The sequence below is a fragment of the Neltuma alba genome, unplaced genomic scaffold, assembly GCF_004799145.2.
Source record: "Neltuma alba isolate B1F8T4 unplaced genomic scaffold, ASM479914v2 tig00011404_pilon, whole genome shotgun sequence".
In the NCBI taxonomy this organism is placed as follows: Eukaryota; Viridiplantae; Streptophyta; class Magnoliopsida; order Fabales; family Fabaceae; genus Neltuma; species Neltuma alba.
The window spans coordinates 153,690-171,755 of NW_021636091.1; the positions used below are offsets into that span (position 1 = coordinate 153,690).

Here is an 18,066-nt window from a genome sequence, read left to right on the forward strand (position 1 = left end):
TGGAGGAAAATGCATTTCCAATTGAGAGAGGATCACATAACCTTCATTTTCTAATTCATCCAACTCAGCAGGATCAATGACTTTGCTGCAAATGGCACTAAAAAACATACAAAGTCTTGTAATAGTATTTCTCACATCGGTTTTCATAATGCCTCGAATAGCAAGTGGAAGTAATTGTTGCATCAACACATGACAATCATGAGACTTCATTCCCGTTATCTTCAAATCTTGCATTGAAACAAGTTTGCTTAAATTAGAAGAATAACCTTGTGGCACCTTAATAGTATTGACAAAACCACAGAAACTTCTTTTCTCTTCTTTTGATAATGTGTGCGCAGCTGGATGTAAATAAGCCCTCTTACCATCTCTTTCTTGTGGGTGAAGAACATTTCTTATTCCAATTTCGACTAAGTCTCGTCTTGTATTGATTCCATCTTTAGTCTTTCCACTTATATGCAAAAGTGTACCAACAAGACTCTCACATACATTCTTCTCCACATGCATCACGTCTAGACTATGCCTCACATCAAGACTTCGCCAATATGGAAGATCAAAAAAGACAGATCTTTTTTTCCATATATTTCTCTCACTGGCAGTCTTCTTCTTCTTCTTCTTACCGAAGACCACATTAATTCCCTCCACCCGCTGATAAACTTCTTCTCCAGTTAATGGTCTTGGAGCCATTTCATATTCTTGTGAGCCATTAAATGCCTTTTTCAATCTACGGTAAGGGTGATACCGACTAAGAAACCTTCTGTGACCAAGATATACTGTCTTCCTGCCATGTTTAAGTTGCATATAGTGGGTGCCTTCTTCACATATCGGGCATGCTTTATGCCCCTTAACACTGTATCCAGACAAATTTCCATATGCTGGAAAGTCATTTATCGTGGTGAAGATCATGGCACGTAAATTGAAGGTCTCTTGTTTATATGCATCAAACACATCAACACCTTCCTCCCATAATTTCTTCAGATCCTCAATCAAAGGTGCCAAATACACATCAATATCGTTTCCCGGTTGTTTTGGCCCCGAGATCATCAAAGATAGCATGATATACTTTCTTTTCATACATAACCAAGGAGGCAAGTTGTAAATTACGAGGAGCACTGGCCAAGCACTGTGTGTGCTACTAAGATTACCATATGGGTTAATTCCATCCGTACAAAGCCCTAGCCGAAGGTTTCTTGGCTCGCTACCAAATTGAGGAAATTTTTGATCTATTGTTTCCATTGAAGAGAATCTGCTGGGTGACGAAGCTTTTCCATCACATATTTTCTCATCAAAATGCCATCTCAAGTTCTTTGCATCTGTGGCATTAGCAAATAGACGCTTAAATCGTGGTATTATTGGAAGATACCACAGAACCTTTAAAGGAGAACCTTTGGTCATCTCATTATAATCACCATCATCTTTCTTCATTTTGTATCTTGAAGTCCCACATTTAGGGCACTTATTCAACTCTTCATAATCATTTCTGAATAATATGCAGTCATTAGGACACGCATGTATCTTCTCATATTCCAAACCCATCGGACACAAAATCTTTTTTGCCTCATACATTCGTTTCGGAAGTGAATTCCCTTTGGGAAGAATATCACTCAGCAATTCAAGCAATTCCGTAAAACTAGCATCGGTCCAACCATTTCTTGCCTTCAAATTCATCAGTTTCAATACGGTTGTCAATCTTGTGTAATCATCTTTGCACCCCGGGTATAAAGGTGTCTCTGCATCACTACACAAAGTTTCAAAGGTGGAAGAAAACTGTGTAGAGGATTCAGATCTTATATCACGAAACATATCCAAAATTCTATCACCAAAGTCTTCATTAACAACCTTCTCATTTGCAGACAGTGTAGTCTTTCTAATTTCTCCATGCCATATCCAATTTGTATACCTCAAATTTATCCCATTACAGATAAGATGCTCTTTTATCTCAGAAATACTCCGTCGACTATTGTTTAAACATTTGACACAAGGACAATAGTACAATCCATCTCCTTTACTAGGGGCATTTCTCTGAGCAAACTCAAGAAATTTTTCAACCCCATCCTCATATTCCTTGCTAATTCTCCTAGCTTTCATCCAACTACGATCCATTGTTCTACAGATTATTTAAACAATACTTTACTATCAATCAAAATTCATAACGAAGGAAAAAAATACAAAATAACTAACAGATTATTTATCACTAAATTCTTATATTTATTACAAAAAATTATCAAAAATTCGAAATAAATATCAAAAAATTATAAAAAAAATTAAAAACTTCACAATTAATCAACTCCAAACATTTTAACATATTTCTAATACAGTATGTAAAAAGGAATTAAGGTTTTCTCACATCTAATGCCTACCAATTAACACCAATCAACGGTTCAACCACATAAAAATGCAAAATGAACAATAGAAGCTAACCACAATGTAAATCTAACAACCCATTTCATATATAACAGATTTTCATGGCTAAAACATTCAACAAACCAAGAAAAATTAAAAAGAATGAAAGAAGAGGATACTCACAGAGCAGAGAAGCTTCAAACGCGAAGTGAGGCGGCGGCGGACGGCGGCGGACGGCGGCAACGGACCGGTCTTCGGTTAGATAGTGGAGGGTACGACTGGATTTCAGTGGCGGACGGCGGCGGACGGAAATGGGAGGCGCGGTCGACCACGGCGAAGTGCGGCGCACGGCGGCAAGGCTCCAAGGGCTCAATGGAGGAGTTTAAACGGTGGGCTAGAGGCGGGAATGGCCGGTAATGGCAGTTTCACGGTGGTGGGGCAGAGGGGGACCACGGCGCACTGAAGAAATGAGAAAGAAAGTGGAAGAGTCGAGCGGGTTTCGGCGATAGAAGAACACACTTTCCACGGCGGTTTTCAATAAAACCGCCGTGGAAAGTGTTTTTAACGGCGGTTCTTTAAAGAACCGCCGTTAAAAATATTTTCCACGGCGGTTCTTTAAAGAACCGCCGTGGAAAGTAATAAACCTTTCAACTTATTTACAAAAATGCCACCGCGTTTTTTTCCACTTCGTTTTTCTGCTGAACCGCCGTTAGTTTGCGACGTTAAAGGTCTTTTTTCTAGTAGTGACATTAATCTTAACACAGCCTACAAAGGGAGGCATCCAGTGTGATCTTACTAACGCCTCGCACTGAGATTTACACAGCTCAGTATCTGAACAAGCTATTGTTGCATGAACCTGAGCTATCACTTGCCAATGCCCTTTAGCTTTTCCCTCATAGGTACCCGCGTTTCTGTTCAGCCAAATGTGCCTGCTCAGGATTGCAAAGTAGACTCCCCAACTAACGTTGAAGATTTTACATTCCAACGTGATGTTCCAATGCAGGCATCGTCTTAGATCTTTAAACTCATAGAATTTTGCTCTCATTGGAATAGGTAGCACAGAGTCCCAACAATCTAAAGCAACTCTACAATCACATAAAGCATGCATGCTATCTTCTACCATTGCACCACATAAAGCGCAGCTCGTAGTGCTTTGTAAATGTCTCGCTGCTTTCGCATTGTTTGTTAAGCAACCTCCCTTGGGCACAGATCTAAAGGAAGGTTTTACACCGTTGGGGAACATGTAGCTTCCATAATTTCCTCCAGAGATCCTTAAAGGGGATATGCTCGTATCTACATAAGCTCTTATAAGCAAACTTCACGGAGAATTCACCATCGTTTGTCAACATGCATCTTGGGCCATCCACTGAACCTCCCACAAGCGTTGGGTAATACCGATTAATGCTACTCACAGTTGTGCCCGGGAGAAAGTCCACCAGCCTATGTCACTCCCATTGCGGAACCAGTTTCGATGCTCATCCCTTTGATGAGCACCTTAAGCTCATCAGATCTGAATCATCCATATCTTATTTGTATGGTTCATATTCGACTTCTTTTTTATTTTTATTTATTCAAAATAATTATTTTAATATGTATACAATCTAAAATAGTGATGGTCTCTTAGCTATCATTTTTTCAAAAATAGTTTTTCCTATTTAAAAATAATTAATTAAATATTTTAAATTTGGACTGTTCAAATCAGATATAGACGGTCTAGATCTAATAAGTTTAGAGTGTTCATCAAAGTGATGAGCATCGAAACTGGTTCCCTCCCATTGCCCAAAACTCGAAATATAGTCAGCAACTTTCAGGTTCCTTACTACAAGTCATAGCATACGAACGTAGCTTTCCATGATTCGGTAACCACAAGTCATCCCAAAACCTAGTACTGGTTCCATCCCCTAACCTCCAACCAATCCCCTTCAAAGTTGACTTCTGAGCGAATTTGATACCTTTTCAAGCTTTTGACTCCCTTTTTCTACTCTCAATCTTTGGAAGGGTATTGTCGCCACATTTATACTTCTCTCTCATGAATATAACCCATAGCGAGTCACAGCGTTTGACAAGGCTCCACCCTAACTTTCATAAAGGCCGTGTTTTGCTTCCTAGTGTTCCATAGAACATGTCCACCTTCCTCCTTCCTACGACACACCTCATCCCAAGCAACCAAACTAATTTTGTGATTAATATTTGTGCTTCCCCATAAGAAGCTTCGACAGCGTTTGTCGATCTCATTACACACATTAACAGGCAAGAGAGTTGACTGCATCGTGTAACTAGGGGTCACAACTACAATGGAAGAGACTAAAGTGTGTTGAGCTACCAAGAATAATGACATAGCTTTCCAGCAAGTAAGGCAACTATTCATTTTATTCAAGATATACTGATAAGTTTGCTTTGTCACCCGCTAGTGATGCAATGGTACACCCAGATATCTCTCTAGGTTGGCAGTAGGAGTGAATCCTAGAAAACTGCTAATCTCTCCTCTTCTGGTGTGATTCACATTGGGCGAGAAGAAGATCTTCAACTTCACATTATTAACTTTCTCTCTAGATGCAGCACAAAAATCATCTAGGCAAGCTTTCACCAAACTTGCTTGATCTAAATTGGCTTCTGCAAATAGCATTAGATCATTAGCGAAAAATAAGTGAGAGATAGTTGTACCTCTTTTTTTTAGATGAAAAGGGAGCTAGTTCCCCAAAGAAACTTATGCTCAATTAGGTGAGCAAGCTTTTCCATGACTAAAACAAACAGGTAGGCAGACAGGGGGTCCCCTTACCGGATACCCTGATTTGGCATAAACGTAGGACCCTCTTCCCCATTCCATAAGATTCTCATATTTGCGGAGGACAAGCAGTGTTGAGCTAGGTCTGTAAACTTAATTGGAAGTCCTAACTCCCTTAAGCAATCTATGACAAAGTCCTAACGGACCCTAACGTACGCCTTCTCTAGGTCTACTTTCAAAACCGTAAAACCCTTTTGTCGTTTTATACTCTGCATGGAATGAATAATCTCTTGTGCAAGAATAATATTATCCACACTCTGCCTACCTAGAACAAAGCTACACTAATTCTGGGCGACCACCAGGGGCGTTACACCTGTGAGACGATTAGCCAAAATCTTTGTAACAACTTTGTAAATGGCATTACACACGCTAATCGAATGGAAATCTCGAAAAGATTGAGTAACCTCCATTTTAGGAATCAAGACAATGTTTGTACTATTCACCTGTTTCACTCTGTCTGGCTTCGCAAATATTTCTTGTACCAACCGAATCATGGAGCCACCCACCGTCTCCCACTAGCTTTGATAAAACAAAGGATTTAGGCCATCAAGACCCAGGGCCTTCAAAGCACCTATACTAAACAGTGCTTGTTTGACTTCCTGAGCCGACACCATCACACCCAAGGCCTCCAACTTATTTAGTTGCACAACTAGGAAAGAAGCTCCAAAACATACCGCTGGGTTGCTAGATTCTTGCTCGGTGTAAAGTTGCTGGAAATAATGAGTGCCTAACAACTTTAATTCATCCTGATTGTAGCACCATTCCCAGTTCTCCTTTTTCAGTGCTTCAATATTTTTTCTCTGCTTCCGATGTTGAGTAGAGGAGTGGAAGTACTGAGTATTCTTGTCCCCATAACTATATCAATTGCACCGTGACCATTGTAACCACATGATTTCTTCTTGAATAAGACACTTCTCAAGCTCCACCCATATATCACGTCTCTTTTTTACCCACAACATACTATCATGAGCTAGATCATTCAGTTGATATAGCTACGCTAGCAAGGCATCTTTTCTCCTATTAATATTGCCAAAGATATTTTTATTCCACTTTTTAGCAGCTTCTTTAAACTTGTCCATATTTTTGTACCAGCTGTGATCTGTGTTCCAGTTTTCTTTCACCAACTGAGTAAAACCTTCATGAGTGACCCAGGGGGCGAAGAATTTGAATGAGTAATCCCTACTACTTTTGGGTGAATGTTTTTTAAGCTTTAGAAGAAGAGGGCAGTGATTTGATTTCATCTTTGGCAGATAAAGGACCGAAGCTGTATTAAACTCTTCAATTCATGTTAGTTTCGCTATAAACTGATCAATTCTACTACCCGAAGGGCTGCATGTCCATGTAAATCTGGGACCCTGAAAATCCACTTCCGTTATCTCACTCGTACCAATCCAATCGACAAAATAGCGATATGTACCTGAGGACTGACGTGCTGTTGGTCGTCATTCATCAGTGTTCCGAGTTGCATTAAAATCTCCGCCAACACACCATTTCCCCATGCCACATTCTTTAATATCTTTGAGGTGTTTCCAAAGTTCTCGTCTATGGGTAGGGTTTGGGTGCCCATAAACCACAGACAGGTCCCATTCTTCCTCCTTCCCTTACTAAATGTGCCATGCAAAACTTGATGACCGAAAAGTCAACGTTTTCATCCCAAAAGCACCATATCCTTCCACTGAAACCTACCGCGTCCACCATATCAAAGTTCTTGAACTCCAAATGTTTAGCAAAAACCTTACTTTAGCGCAATGACATCTTAGCTCCAACAACGCCAAGAACTCAAATGCATTTTTTTTTCATCTCTAGTAAAAGACGCACAAATGCACACCCTCCAACACCACGTGAGTTCCAAATATATATTTGTGTAACCATTATTAAATATATATATATATATATAAGAAAAGGAAATCCCCCAGCGTCTAACAGGTAGTCCGTTTGTCTCCACCATTGGGGGCATCATTTACTGTCATCAAATCAACATCATTCTCGCTAGAAAGTGGGTTCGATCGAACAAAAAAAGTACTCCTCCCACCAGCTCCTGGATCCAGCAGATTATCAACATCCATCATATTTGTTGAGACCATGGCATCTCTCCAGCTTGTTGAGGTTGCATGGCTCTCACTCCACACATGAGGGAAGTGCTTAAGTAAGCTTGCGTGCCATTGGTCACATCTATCATCAACTCACTGGCCTCAGTTCCCTCTTTAAGATCCAAGCCCAAATTAGTCTTAGCTCGCTCTAAACGGCCCAACTCATTTTTTACCTTCGAAGATAATTTCCTTTTTGGATAAGCTTTCCTAATCGCATGTGTGTCGCCCCCTACATCTTTCAACCTAACCTCACATGGTCTACTCCTCGACCCAACAGATTGGCCCCCTCCCTTCCTCCTCCCTCCCCAGCTACCCTCCCCTTTCCTCCCCTCCCCTTCCCTTGATTAAAATCCCTCCCCTCTCCTTCCCTCCATCGAGCCAAACACAGCGTTACTAGTATCCTGTCGTATCTGAGGGTCGTAATTTGTTATCTCCTTAACAGTAAGCGTTGAGATATTCTAATTTGAAGCATCCCCTACAATCTCACCCTCCTCTATCTCTAACGTATTGACATAGGAACCTGGCACTAAACTCCTGGGATTTACCCTTGCATTTTGCCTCGAATTACTCCTTTTCCCGAACATCACTCCTTGCTGCCTGGGTCGCCGGGGCCATTGAACCACCATCGAGGGCTCATATCTTACTGTCATGGTCTGTATCTTACTGTCATGGTCTGTATGGTTTCTAGCACTACACTTGAAGACTCACTCTGTCGTGTCATCGATGGCTCTTTACCTACTGCCCCTGCCTCTTCAGCACCTTCCTGGGTCTTCTAACACAGGCAATCGTCAACATCATGTCCATATCATCCACAACCAAAACATATTAAATGGATACCCTCATGCTAAACCTTTATTTCTTTACCATTGACTAGGATCACCAGCCTTAAGGGACTGTAGAGGTCCAACTCTACACATATACGTGCAAACCTTCCCTTCTTTTGGCATAGTGTTTTCGTGTCGATCTTCAAAACTCTGCCCACTTGCAAACCCAGGACGTGGAGAATACCTTGATCGTAATAGTTGAGAGGCAACTTAGCAATACGAATCTAGGCAGCAACTGTAGATATAACTTCTTTCTCAAGATCAAATCAGACTTCCAAGGTTGGACTGCTAAGTAATGATCGTAAACGAGCCATGGCCCCCCTGTCAGAGCCAGATCATAATCTGCCTCCTTAGAGAATTGCACCGCAAAGAAGCCTGAGCCAATGTCAATGGTCTTTACCTCCCCATACTTGCCTAACAACTGTTGAACCTTTGTTTCCAAGTATTTCGGGTTTACCATGCGGCCTAATAGTTTCACAATCAAAGCATTTTTCCAACACTAGGCCAATCGTTCCTTCTCATGCTCAGGGATAATCACGTTGGGACCTCTCTCAGTCATCTCGACCTAGGTTCTTTCTTTCCATCTACCTCCACTCCACCAATCCTCCTCTTCCTCTACGTCTTCCATTCCATTAGTCACAACCTGCTTGAACGACTTCCCTTTAGGGCCCTTCTCAATCGAAGGCCCTTTTGGCCTGTACCCTTCTGGACTCGTTGTCCTTTCCTCATGCGTCCAGTCCTCATGTCGAGGAACAAGAATATGCTCATTCGTGAACAACCCTTTACCTGTGTGGACCCTTTTTCGGCTTCGTTCGAAAGCATCAGCTTCCTCCAACGACGGCGCCCTCGGGCTCTCACACATTCTGGTTTATTTACTGATCATAATGCGTGCTAACTCTGATTTTTAATATAAGAGCTTATTTGATTTTTATTTTGGTTCTAAATATAAAACCCTAATCTACTTTGTCTTTTATATTTATCTATTTTTTTTGCCAATGTAACCCTTGTAATAATAGTAGTTCTAGTCAATACACTTAATTAACAAGGATATTTTTGAAAATACAACACATATTTATTGTAAATAACTAACTTAATTTTCTTAATCTATTCAAATTAGTTAACTAACTCCTATATTAAGAACCAGAGGTAGTATTAAATTGGGATAAAATTGAAAAGTAATTGAATTTTAAATGAGAATTAATAAAGTTTAAGGTTTTTCTTGATTTATGTGAAACATGTTAAAAATAACTTATAAATAAGACAGAAGAGTATTAAAATTAGGTTTAAATTTCTTATAATTTTCCTTTTTACTTGTCATCTTTTATTTTAAATACTTATTAATGTTACAAATAACCGCAAACTCGTCGTTACTAATTTTTTTATCATCTTATTTTATAATTGCTAGCATTAAAAAGGTTTTTTTTTTAGTCCAGCATTAAATAGGTTTAAAATATGCTTTTTAAAATTAAAATTATTAAAGGGAAAATGACATAGTTGAAAATTACAATATTCCAATTTAAGTACTTAAGGAGTCAAAATTTTAGGGGAGGGAGTGGTGCTTGTTTTGGTATTTCAAATGACTAAAATGCCCTTTTGTAAGATTTTTTTTAAGAAAAAAATATCAAATTTGTCATCATCAGTATATTTTTTTGTCATTACTTGTTAAACATTTGTCATTATCAGTTCCCAACTTATTAATAAATAACTTATCATTGCCAGTATATTTCTTGTCATTTGTTGTTCAATGCTTGTCATTGCTAATTCACAACTTGTTAATAAGTTTTTTGATACAAGGGCATTTTTGTCATTGAACTACATTTGCAAAATATCATATCAAATAAGTTAAAGTATACATTTGGTTATTTAACTTTGTACAAAGTTTTAATTTGGTCCCTTAACATTAAAAAGTATACTTTTAATTCTTTAAAATTTCTTAAAAAAATGGTGACATTAAAGTTTTAAATGTTGATAAAATATTTTCAAATGTTAACATATTAAATTTAATTTTCAAAATATTCATGATTGTTATAGAAAATTATCATTAAAGCCTAATGATTTTAGGGTTAAAGGACCAAATGTATGCTTTTTAAAATTAAGGGACCAAATTAAAACCTTGTATAAAATTAAAGAACCAAATGTATACTTTAGCCTATCAAATATTATTTCCCCCCCCCCAAATTTTAACTTCTTAAATACCTAAATTAAAATATTATAATTTTCAACTTCTTTTTTATATCTTAATATCAAAGTAATTCTTTCCAAACATAACATGGGCAATAATGTATTGGGAAAATTGCAAATAAAGACCTTTGAAAATATAAAATAGCAATTTAGGTACTTCAATTTACAAAATTGCTGTGAGAGACCGGGTCTCAAATATGAATTATAAAATGTAAGGAAAAAGACTAAATTGCCCTTCTTCTCTTTCTTCCATCACCTTATCTTCTTCTCTTTCCCATTGCGGTCCAATCCAGGAGTTCTCTCTTCCCTCTCCTCCTCTTTCTTCCATCACCTCATTTCTTTCTCTCTTCCAATGACCTCAAGGCTCTACGTGGGGTGTGTGAGTTAGTGGGGATTTAGTTTAGGGAGCATGGTGGAGCGATTTTATCGACTAAGGAGAGAGATTTTTTAACTGGGAAGATTAATGAAAGGTCAGTGCTCAATGGGGGCTAGAGTTATAGGGATTTATGGATGAGAAATTCTGGTAAAAATTGGATCGATGACAAAGTATAGATCCCCATTGCTCTGTCACTGCATCCAACTACTTGTCCACTCTAAGTTCCACTGTGACAAGCAAAGCGAAGATGAATTCAAGGGGTGGGTGGAACTATCAATTTCACGCGCGTGTTGAAGAGCTTGGACGCAGGCCTTCTCCCATTGCACGAAATATTGACGTGGAACAAAGAGAAGGAAAGCACATGTGCGGTTTGGTTGGGAGAATTGGACTGACCCCTTCACAGTGTTGCTCAATCACAGAAGATCGAATGGGGTTTTGATTGCAAGATTGGGCCTGCCCTTTGATGGATGCTATTAGGTTGGGAAGAATGATATGAGGTAGGGGCATCCTAGATCTGCGACCATGAAAATGATGATGAGCAATATTTTTTTAGCAACCATGGGGAAAGAATCAAAGCGGAGGAGCTTGGGCACCTAAGATGGTGTTTTTTTTTCCCTTGGTTTTGTTTCCTTGATTTTAGTTTTGCTTCTTTCTCCCCCTCACATTACAGGATCTCTTCTTTTTTCTTATTTACTCATTTCAATAGAGAAATTAAAATTATATGAAACTTGTTATTAGTCTTACTTAACTTGTCATTTACCTAATTGAACTTGTCATGAATCCTATCTCAGAAGTGTTTACTATCAAGAAAATCTGCAAATTCTAATTTTAACAGAGAAATTTAAAATTGTGTCAAAACCTTATAAAAACTTGTCATTAGTCTTACTTAACTTGTCATTGGCTTAACTGAACTTGTCATTTTATAAATAAATGTGGAAATTCAGCTATTTTAACAGAAAATCTCAAATCTGTATGAGTAGCTTATCAGAAGTTGTCATTGGCCTTACTTAACTTGTCATTTCATAAATAAATGTGAAAACTCAATCATTCTAACAGAGAATCTCAAATTTGTATGAAAACCTTATCAGAAGTTGTCATTTGGCTAACTGAACTTGTCATTTCGTAAAGAAATATGAAAATTCTGTCATCTTAACAATTTAAGCTCAAATTTATATGAGTAGATTATCAGAAGTTGTCATTCAACTTATTAAAGCTATCATTAGTCTTACTGAAGTTGTCATTCATCCAAGAATGTGAAAATTGTCATTTTAATGCACAAACTTAAATTCCTATTAAATGTTTATCAGAACTTGTCACTTATGTTACTAAACTTGTTATTCATCTTAATAAACTTGTCATTGGCATCTCATTGGCATTACATCAACACTTGTTATTAAAAGTTTGCAATAGGAAATGACAAGTTAGTAATAGAAAATTACAACTCTGCAATAAAAAATAACAAGTTTATAATAGGAATTACAAGTCTGCAATATGGAATTACAAATCTGCAATAAGAAATAATAAGTCTGCAATAGGAAATAACAAGTCTATAATAAAAAATAATAAGCCTGAAATGAAAAATCACAACTCTGATATAGGAAATTACAAGTTTGGAACAGAAAATAACAAGTCCAAAATAGAGAATTATGAGTCTAAAATAGAAAATTACAGGTTTAGAATAGAAAATTATAAATCTCTAATAGAAAATAACAAGTCCAAATAACCATCTAACATCAATGACATCAAAGCTAATTTTGAACATTTCTTGACAATATTAGGTTCAAGCAATTATCTGATAACTACATTCATGGATAAAGGAACATATAATTATCATTTGATAACATATAATCATCTGAATGAGGGCGTGTTATTAGTAGGCTAGGCTTCATTCACCTGTTTCTCAAAATGCATCCTCTTCAAACCCTGCAACAAGGATGTTAAGAGTTGTTAGCTTATACTTGAAAGGCTTGGATTTCAACTTTTGTGCTTCTTGTTGGGCTGATTGATTATTTGTTCATCCCTTTCTAACTTTAGAGATAAAAAACTTTGGGACCTACGCGGGTGCTTCACTTGCTTGGTTGAAAGAGCTAAAAAAAAAAAAAATCCTACCCACCCACAACTCAGCACAAACACAAATGAAATCTATTTGATGTATTGTCACAAATACTTAGTTGAAATGCTTAGTTGAAAGAGTAGGACGAAGCGGGAGAGAGGAGAGAAGGATATGGGTTTATGAGAACGAAGCAGAGGAGGATATGTGAAGCCAGTGGGTATTTTTGTCTTTTAATCAACATTTCATAATTGCAAATTGGGACCGGGTCCTCTGCAGTAATTTTTCAAATTCAAGGTTCTTGGTTGCCATTTTATATATTGGGAGGTCTTTTTTTACAATTTTTCCTAATGTATTTTTAATTTAGTTTTGTAAAATAGAAGTGTTTTTAATTGACATTTCTTCATTCCAAGGCAAAGGGAAATACCCGAAAGTGGCAGAGAAATGACGTTGCCAGTTTCCCTTCTTCTCCCTGAACTGAATATAAAAATCCCTAATTCCAGCGCACATAAACCCTTTCCCTGCCACTCTTATCTCGCTCTTATCCCTCTGTTATTGACGTCACAGTAACTCTCTTTGATCTATATTCCATTCCATTGGTGTTTATTCCGATTTCATTTCGCTTTCTTTTTAGAATGATGGACGGAGTTCATGGCGGTATGGCGAGTTCTGCGGTGGCGAATGTGAATTCTCCGCCGCCATTCCTCAGCAAGACCTATGACATGGTCGACGACCCTTCCACAAACTTGGTGGTCTCATGGAGTGATAATAACAACAGCTTTGTTGTTTGGGATGTGCCCGAATTCGCTAGGGACATCTTGCCCAAGTATTTTAAGCACAACAATTTCTCCAGCTTCGTCAGGCAATTGAATACTTACGTGGGCTTCTCTTATCTTTTCTCCAACACCCCATCATCATTATATTGAAGTCTTTTCACTTGTAATTTGGATTTACTTGTTATGCTGGTTGATCATCGTATATCTTTCCTTCCTTGATTGTGATTTGATTTTGGGGGCAAAGGGGGTCGTAGTTACTTTTAGAGTGCGATCAATTGCATGACTCTGACCGGGGATGGAGGATCGTTGTGCTGATATACTGAATTTTTGGAGTCTTTTTTTTCGCTCCCTCTTGGTCCTATGACGGAGATATACTGAAGGAATCATTGATAACGGTGCCAGTGAGGTGTGATAGTGGAAGTGGATTTGTGTTCGTGCTTTCTGGTGGTAATTTTTTTTTCTTTGGGATTTTCTTTTTTCCTTTGGGGGGGTTTTTTGGGGAGTGGAATTACGGGTGCTTTCATCAGCTTCTAGCAGTTGGAGAAATATCCAGAAACTTGAAAATTTTATTTGAAATATGTGTCTGTTACTTTGTTCATTTTAGTCGAAAGTAGATACTCAGATCAGCTGGATTCCTGCTTGATTCTTGTTCTTTGGTATCACTAGTTTCGGTAGTTTATTTTTCTTGATGATATTCAAGAGACTCTATATAAGTTTGAAGAGGCCATTGATCCATCATCCTTATCGATCGTTGTGAAATCTATTTAATGTGTGCAGTTCGTGGATTCTACCTGTAGTTGTTACTGGGTTTGTAATTGGTGATTGGAAACCTGTGGTTTTGTTGGCTCAAAAGAATTGGTTTAGTCTGTGGCTAGGCATTTGCATACAAACATTTATCCATCCAGCTATGAGGTGGATCAGCTGCTACTCCTCCGAGACCTAAAAAATTATGCATCATTATTTTTGCCTCTCATTTAGGACTATCAGCAATAATTTCTCTGTGGACTTTTGGGAATCTCTTTCATGTAGCTTCGTGTTCATGTTAAAAAGTGTTTCTAGTTTTGTGGGTAATATCTTTGATTGACTTAAACTGTTCCATTTTTCCTCGTACTTAATCTTCTTTTATTCCATTCATCATACCTTTTTTTCCTCTTTTGTTGTTGTTGTTGTTGGTGGTGGTGGTGGTGGTGTTGTGTGTGTGTCTGTGTTCTCCTTACTTATTTGATCGCTCAACCAAACACATATAATTTCTAGTTGATGTCAATCTTTGGTAATGCTTTGAGCAAGCAACTCCATTTTATTTTGAGGACACTTATTCAAATGGAATTTTTCTCTTTAAAATCGTGTGTGTATGCTCTCTCTTGCATGGTATGTTGTTAACCCTTTGGGTTTGATGATTGGTTAAATGGATTTGATAACTTTATATAAAGCGTGTGATGAAGATTCAACTCTGTGTGTGTGTGTGTGTGTGTGTGTGGGGCTTGTCGTTAATTTATATTCTCAAACTTGCAGATCAGCTTACACCCTCTAAGGGTATGCCCGACTTTGCTAAATTTGGAGTAATAAGGAAAAATTTTGGTTATATCTGTATTTGTGTTGTAAGTTAGCAAAGTAAACTCAATTTTTTCCTGAATGGATATATCACTGCTCCGACAATAGTTAAAAACTTCATTACATGTCAAATCTTGTATGTGGATTTTACTTTGTTTGACTTGAATAAATGTTATTAATAAATTTATTTTTCTCTCTCTTCCTGCATTGGCATTTAGTTTCTAGTAAATTGTTAAAAACTTCATCAGATGTCAAATCTTGTGTGTGGATTTTACTTTGTTTGACTTGAATAAATGTTATTAATGAATTTATTTTTCTCGCTCTTCCTGCATTGGCATGTAATTTATAGTAAATTGTTAAATACTTCATTAGATGTCAAATCTTGTGTGTGGATTTTGGTTTGTTAGTAATAAATTTGTTTTTCTCTCTCTTCCTGCATTGCCATTTAGCTTTTAGTAGTTCATTCTCAGTAACTTGGGGGGTATTGTAGCCGAGGAATAGACTCCCAAACATAAGGATTGAGGATTCTTTAGTTGGTGCAAGAAACGTATGGAGCTTACCCATCATTTTAAGTTATAATATTTTAAGTTATCATAATTATAAACCCCAACCTATCTTAGGGGATCTGATGGGAACAGAGGATGTGAGTAGAAATTCAAGTGTGGCAACAACATAACCACCAGCCTTATACTGCAGGGCAATGATTACAATCAACTAATAGGATGGTAGATGTACGTGTGATGTTTAATTACGACAATCGTCCAGTGCTAACCAACAGATTTTAACTCAAATACTAAAGAGGCTTGTTCCTCACCTACCTTGAGCTTAAATTGCTGGGAAGCTGTCGGAAGGCATAGGGAAGGCCATTTGGACCAACAGGTAGGGAACCGCTTACTCTTCATGTTCAGCCTAGGAAACTTTACTGAAATATCCAGATAAAAACTATAGTGCTACTTTTCGAAATTGATTGCATTTGTACTTGGAAACTGATTGTTGTTTGAATTTTCTTCTACATAATGCATTGTCTATACATACAGACAGACATACATGCATGCATGCATGCATATATAACACAACTCTTGTTGCATTTTCTTCTGTTTACTTTTTTTAGTCTTAATTTTACTTAATCACCTCCTTTTAATTGACAATTAGGGTTTTAGAAAGGTTGATCCAGACCGCTGGGAATTTGCAAATGAAGGATTTTTGAGAGGTCAGAAACAACTTTTGAAGGGTATCAGTCGGAGGAAACCTGCTCAAGTGAACGGTAGTCAACAGCAATCTCCGGCACAGAACAAACCTGTTGCGGCATGTATTGAGGTTGGAAAGTTTGGGCTTGAAGAAGAGGTTGAAAGATTGAAAAGGGATAAGAATGTTCTTATGCAAGAACTTGTCAGGTTGAGACAACAACAACAAGCAACTGATAACCAATTGCAAAGTGTTGGGCAACGTGTACAGGTTATGGAGCAGCGTCAACAACAAATGATGTCATTTCTGGCAAAGGCCATGCAAAGCCCAGGATTCTTGGGACAGTTTGTACAGCAGCATAGTGACAGTAACAGACATATTACTGGTGGCAATAAAAAGAGGAGGCTTCACAGGCAGGATGAAGGTACATTACCCTCTGATCATCTCTATGATGCTCCTGATGGACGTGTTATTAAATATCAACCTTCTATGAATGAGGCTGCAAAAGCAGTATTGCGCCAGATATTGCAGATGAATACTTCTTCAAGGAGGGAATCATCAATAAATAACTCCGATGCTTTTCTCATTGATGATGTTCCTTCTGCCATTGCATTAGATAGTGGGAGTTCCTCTAGCCGGGCTTCAGGAGTGACTCTTTCTGAGGTTACACCTACTTCTGGCCCGTCTTATATGGCAGGGCAATCACAATTGCCTGTTAATCGTACTCCCACCAACACATCTGAGATGCAATCTTCCGGTGCTGTGTTGACAGACCCTGTTAAAGTAGCTGAATTTCCAGGATTAAATTTACATAATTGCCCAGAGAATGTTTTGGGTATTGGTGAAGTCCAAGGTGTGGAGACAGAGAGCAGTTTAGTGAATCCTGAACTCACTTTTGCGGGGCCTGACACTGGGAATGCGGGGGACATAGACATGATGTCAGCAGTTTTGGATGGGACACAGTCTGTAGAATTAGAAACTGATGCCTTTTCACCTGATCCAGATGGAATTTCTAAGCTCCCAAGCATTAGTGATGTTTTCTGGGAACAGTTTCTCACAGCAAGTCCGCTTACAGGCGATACAGATGAAATCAGTTCTTGCTCTCTTGGAGATGGTTTGACTAAGGAAGGCGAAGTTCCATCTAGAAGGGAGAATGGACAGGAAAAGTTGGATAAGATAAAACATATCGATCATCTTACTCAACAGATGGAACTTCTTGCTTCCAAAACTTCCTAATTGTATTTATGTTTCTTGCCGAGAAAGGTAAAATTTTAAATGAGCGTTTACTATATCAAGCATGCTGTTTGTATATGTTTCATACACTCAAAAATAGGCTGCGATTAGCATACGTCATGTTGCTAAGGTCTATAGAAAGGTTTGTCATGTATATGATTAACAAGGAACTTGTTACAGAAGTATTATTGATGTGGATTTGTTTCTGAGAATACGTGGACCTTTACGGACTTTGAAAAAAATTGTCTTTGCTGCAACCTTATGTTTTATATTGAGTGATGATGCCATACTCATCTAGAAGGGGGTGCTTAAGGGTAAAAGAGACAGCTAAGAGTGCATTTATTTGAGTTGCCAATATTTGTTGTCATGATTCCTGACCGTGTTGAGGTCCTTTGCAGCTGAGCAGAACAAAGTCATCCACATCTACAAAAAGACACCTGACAGATATAACCAAATTCTGAGAATACTCTTCCCTCCCATTTGCTTATCTGCTTTGTGTTGTGTTCTGTTTGGCAAAAATCTGACCAAACTTAAATGAACTATAGCCCTATTTGTAGTTTGATAAATTGTGTGCTCAATTCCCAGACTAATTAGGCCGCCCTCTGCCTCCTTCTCTTAAACGGTTGTAATATTTTATTTCGGTGGGTAATGTTGCGCTTTAATGTTGTTTCCCTA

At 38.1% G+C, this 18,066-nt stretch overlaps 1 protein-coding gene across 1 annotated transcript; it reads left to right on the forward strand.

Annotated features, from left to right (window-relative positions):
* The first annotated feature begins 13,095 nt into the window (after positions 1–13,095).
* On the forward strand, positions 13,096–18,066 carry LOC114712958 (heat stress transcription factor A-1b-like). Its single transcript, XM_028897526.1, has 3 exons — positions 13,096–13,524; positions 16,126–17,421; positions 17,790–18,066. The coding sequence occupies exons 1-2, from the start codon at positions 13,282–13,284 to the stop codon at positions 17,392–17,394; spliced, it is 1,512 nt and encodes a 503-aa protein (XP_028753359.1). The 5' UTR covers positions 13,096–13,281; the 3' UTR covers positions 17,395–17,421; positions 17,790–18,066.